Source organism: Laccaria bicolor, genomic scaffold (genome assembly GCF_000143565.1).
Source record: "Laccaria bicolor S238N-H82 LACBIscaffold_51 genomic scaffold, whole genome shotgun sequence".
Lineage (NCBI taxonomy): Eukaryota > Fungi > Basidiomycota > Agaricomycetes > Agaricales > Hydnangiaceae > Laccaria > Laccaria bicolor.
The window spans coordinates 247,638-250,481 of NW_001889922.1; the positions used below are offsets into that span (position 1 = coordinate 247,638).

The following is a 2,844-nucleotide window of genomic DNA, read 5'->3' on the forward strand; positions in this document are numbered from 1 at the left end:
AGGCCGTTTTACCCACGGATATATCTGTAATGTGCCTTATCTGATCTGTGGGTGGGAAAATCCGTGGATCGGGTACAGTTAATATCCGGGTGTATCCATGACAGTCCCTAGTGCGGGACCTGATTGACTTCACCTATCTCGTTCATCGAAACGTTATTGATGAAGACGCACTGCTCGAAATTGACGCTGCTCTTCAATGTTTTCATGTCAATCGCGAAGCCTTTCGTCCAGTCCGCCCATCTGGATTTTCCCTTCCACGCCAGCATTCCCTTGTTCACTATCATTTTCTTATCACAGAATTTGGCGCCCCCAATGGTCTCTGCTCATCCATTACCGAGTCCAAACATATCAAAGCCGTCAAAAAGCCATACAGACGAACCAGTCATAACAAACCCCTAGGTCAGATGCTTGTCATCAACCAGTGAATTGATAAGCTTGCGGCTGCCCGTGTCGACTTCAAGGAATGTGGTATGCTCGAAGGGTCCATTCTTCCCTTTCACCTCCTCCCTGATGGTGATCTACCCCCCCACGCTCCCAATCCACAACTTCCACTCCTGCCAGTTCCCTATGACGATGAAGGGGAAGAATTTGGTATCGTTGACGAGCCTGAATCCCTTTCAGAGATCTGACTGGCCAAAACCTATGGTACGTCATGGGCCTATATTGGAGAGGCACTTGCTGACCTACTTGTTTAGTTCGTTGAATCCCTCGCGATATTTATCTCCTGTCCCAACACCTGAAGCAGCCACAACTCCCACTGCTTACACGTCGATTCCTCTATGGTTGCCTGAACCCTGATATGGCTGAAGACCTATCCCACATCCCTGAAAATGCCCTGCTGGAAATCAACAGAAAAGTCTTTGTTTACAACTCGGCGCGTGCTGTTTTTTACGCACCAAGTGATGTTTCTGGTATTGGTGGGATGCAACATGAGTGGATCCGTTCAGTCAAATCCTGGTATGGTGGTTCCGCACGATGTGATTGTGTTTTCATTGGGAAGTCGGAGGAGCCTGGGTTTCGTGGGCTCCATGCCGCACGTGTCTTTCTTTTCTTTTCTTTCAAGCACGATGAGGTTACTTATCCATGTGCACTTATTCACTGGTTTTCACCAGTTCGTGATACCCCTTGCGAGGAGACAGGTATGTGGATTGTTGAGCCTGACTGGCTTCATGGTGGCAAGCCGTTCCTTGAGGTTATACACTTAGATTCTATTTTATGAGGTGCACATTTAATTGGTGTGTCTGGTAAACATTTTCTTCCCCTTCACAACTTCAATTTTTCGAAATCCTTAGATTCCTTCAACTCTTTCTATGTTAATAAATATGTAGATCATCATGCACACAAATTAGCCTTCTAATATATATGTTCATATATTGCTCTCCATAGTATAAATTTATAAAGAGGTAAAAGCTGCTGAAAGCCAGAAAGCTATCACAAAGAGGTCTCAAAGTGGGAGTGAAAGTGCTTGTGAAAGTAAAAGAGGCCAAAAGTGAAAGTGAAAGCGCTTGTGAAAGTGAAAGAGGCCAAAAGTGAAAGTGAAAGAGCTTGTAATTCTACTGATGCACTTGATGGTTTGTGCCTCCCTTTCATGGGACATCCAATCCGGCATCCTTGAGCACCATGATGACCTACACGCCCATCCATTTCCACAAGTCCAACAGCATCCGCCATGGTCAAAAGATGGATAATTCGTGAAAGAATTATCGCATCCCTTGCACCATCCCAAACAGGAATTCCCGCATTGTTATTTTCATGTTGACATGCTGAGATATGGTGAAATGACCGAAACATGAAAGAGTCTGAATTCTTTGGCTTATTGGGGCCAGGAATGACAACACCAGGAAGAACATGCTTCTTCTTGTAGCGAGTCATTGGGCTATATTCGCAAATAATGCACACTGCAAATCCATGTGTCTGACCCTTTGTTCCGATACAGTTGGGCACCGTCAAATGAATATATGGCGACAGTGTCATCACCAGAGATATCTAGCTGCTCGACTAAATCCAGGTAATCACTGCCGGAGAGGAAATCTTCATAGACAAATTCAATGTCTTCGCCATCCTCTATGGCTTGGTGAATCTTGAGAATCTCTTGTGTTCGCTTATGTCGATACGACATGGCGATCGAACTTTCTTCAGACCGTCAGAGAGCTTGTACTTGTGGACCCAAAGGGAATGTGCAAGCCTGCTTTCGAGGAACCTTTTTCCCTGTTTTTTCGAGAATGGTGGGGTCATATCGGGATTGTGAGCAGTAGTAGCATGCCTCCAGCTCAGCAAATGGCCCCGTAAAAGCATGGCAGGAGTTTATGCACATATCGTCCGACACAGAAACGACGCCGGTGACCTGTTCGACCAATTTTTTCGCAGCATCATAACTCAGTAAGCTGTCAGAAAGTTCTGGAAACCATCGAATAAATGAATTTCGGATGTTACTGTACATTCGTTGTGATGAGTTCTTGCATGACATGAAGATATCGAGAGAAAGTCGGGTATTGGGATCTGTGATGTCGATGGCGATAGGTCCTTGCTCTGGATTACGCAAACGATGGAGAGTCTCTCTGTCGAGTTTGGCATTATCCAGTGTCGCATTTTTTATTTCTTCAATAAATTGTTGTGTGATCCGCACATGTTCGATACACGAGGGTTCCTGAGAAGAGTTGTCCGGCTGCTGGTCTTCCTCAGGTTCTGCATTTACAGTGGCTATGAGTTCATTGTGCTGCTGAAGCTCCTCTGCGCTGGTCTTGGGATTGTAGTCAGGCAAATTGTAGTTTTGTGGGTCAAGATGAGCAAATTCTTGACTGGGCACTGTGGTTTGAGTAGGATCATGAACGGCGAGGGAAACTC

General features: G+C 45.5%; 5 protein-coding genes across 5 annotated transcripts; 2 read left to right on the forward strand and 3 right to left on the reverse strand.

Annotated features, from left to right (window-relative positions):
* Window positions 1–97: 97 nt before the first annotated feature.
* LACBIDRAFT_312360 (uncharacterized protein) lies at window positions 98–425 on the forward strand (the record flags this gene model as incomplete). The annotated part of the gene is made up of 2 exons (XM_001888073.1): window positions 98–110; window positions 166–425. 2 exons carry the CDS (start codon window positions 98–100, stop codon window positions 423–425), a joined length of 273 nt encoding a protein of 90 aa, XP_001888108.1.
* Window positions 426–799: 374 nt separating this feature from the next.
* On the forward strand, window positions 800–1,219 carry LACBIDRAFT_312361 (uncharacterized protein; the record flags this gene model as incomplete). The annotated part of the gene is made up of 1 exon (XM_001888074.1): window positions 800–1,219. One exon carries the CDS (start codon window positions 800–802, stop codon window positions 1,217–1,219), a length of 420 nt encoding a protein of 139 aa, XP_001888109.1.
* A 212-nt stretch (window positions 1,220–1,431) lies between these two features.
* Window positions 1,432–1,872, reverse strand: LACBIDRAFT_312362 (uncharacterized protein; the record flags this gene model as incomplete). The annotated part of the gene is made up of 1 exon (XM_001888104.1): window positions 1,432–1,872. One exon carries the CDS (start codon window positions 1,870–1,872, stop codon window positions 1,432–1,434), a length of 441 nt encoding a protein of 146 aa, XP_001888139.1.
* Window positions 1,873–1,876: 4 nt separating this feature from the next.
* LACBIDRAFT_312363 (uncharacterized protein) lies at window positions 1,877–2,119 on the reverse strand (the record flags this gene model as incomplete). Its single annotated transcript, XM_001888105.1, has 1 exon — window positions 1,877–2,119. The coding sequence occupies one exon, from the start codon at window positions 2,117–2,119 to the stop codon at window positions 1,877–1,879; it is 243 nt and encodes an 80-aa protein (XP_001888140.1).
* Window positions 2,120–2,143: 24 nt separating this feature from the next.
* On the reverse strand, window positions 2,144–2,826 carry LACBIDRAFT_312364 (uncharacterized protein; the record flags this gene model as incomplete). Its single annotated transcript, XM_001888106.1, has 2 exons — window positions 2,144–2,740; window positions 2,800–2,826. The coding sequence occupies 2 exons, from the start codon at window positions 2,824–2,826 to the stop codon at window positions 2,144–2,146; spliced, it is 624 nt and encodes a 207-aa protein (XP_001888141.1).
* Window positions 2,827–2,844: the final 18 nt, after the last annotated feature.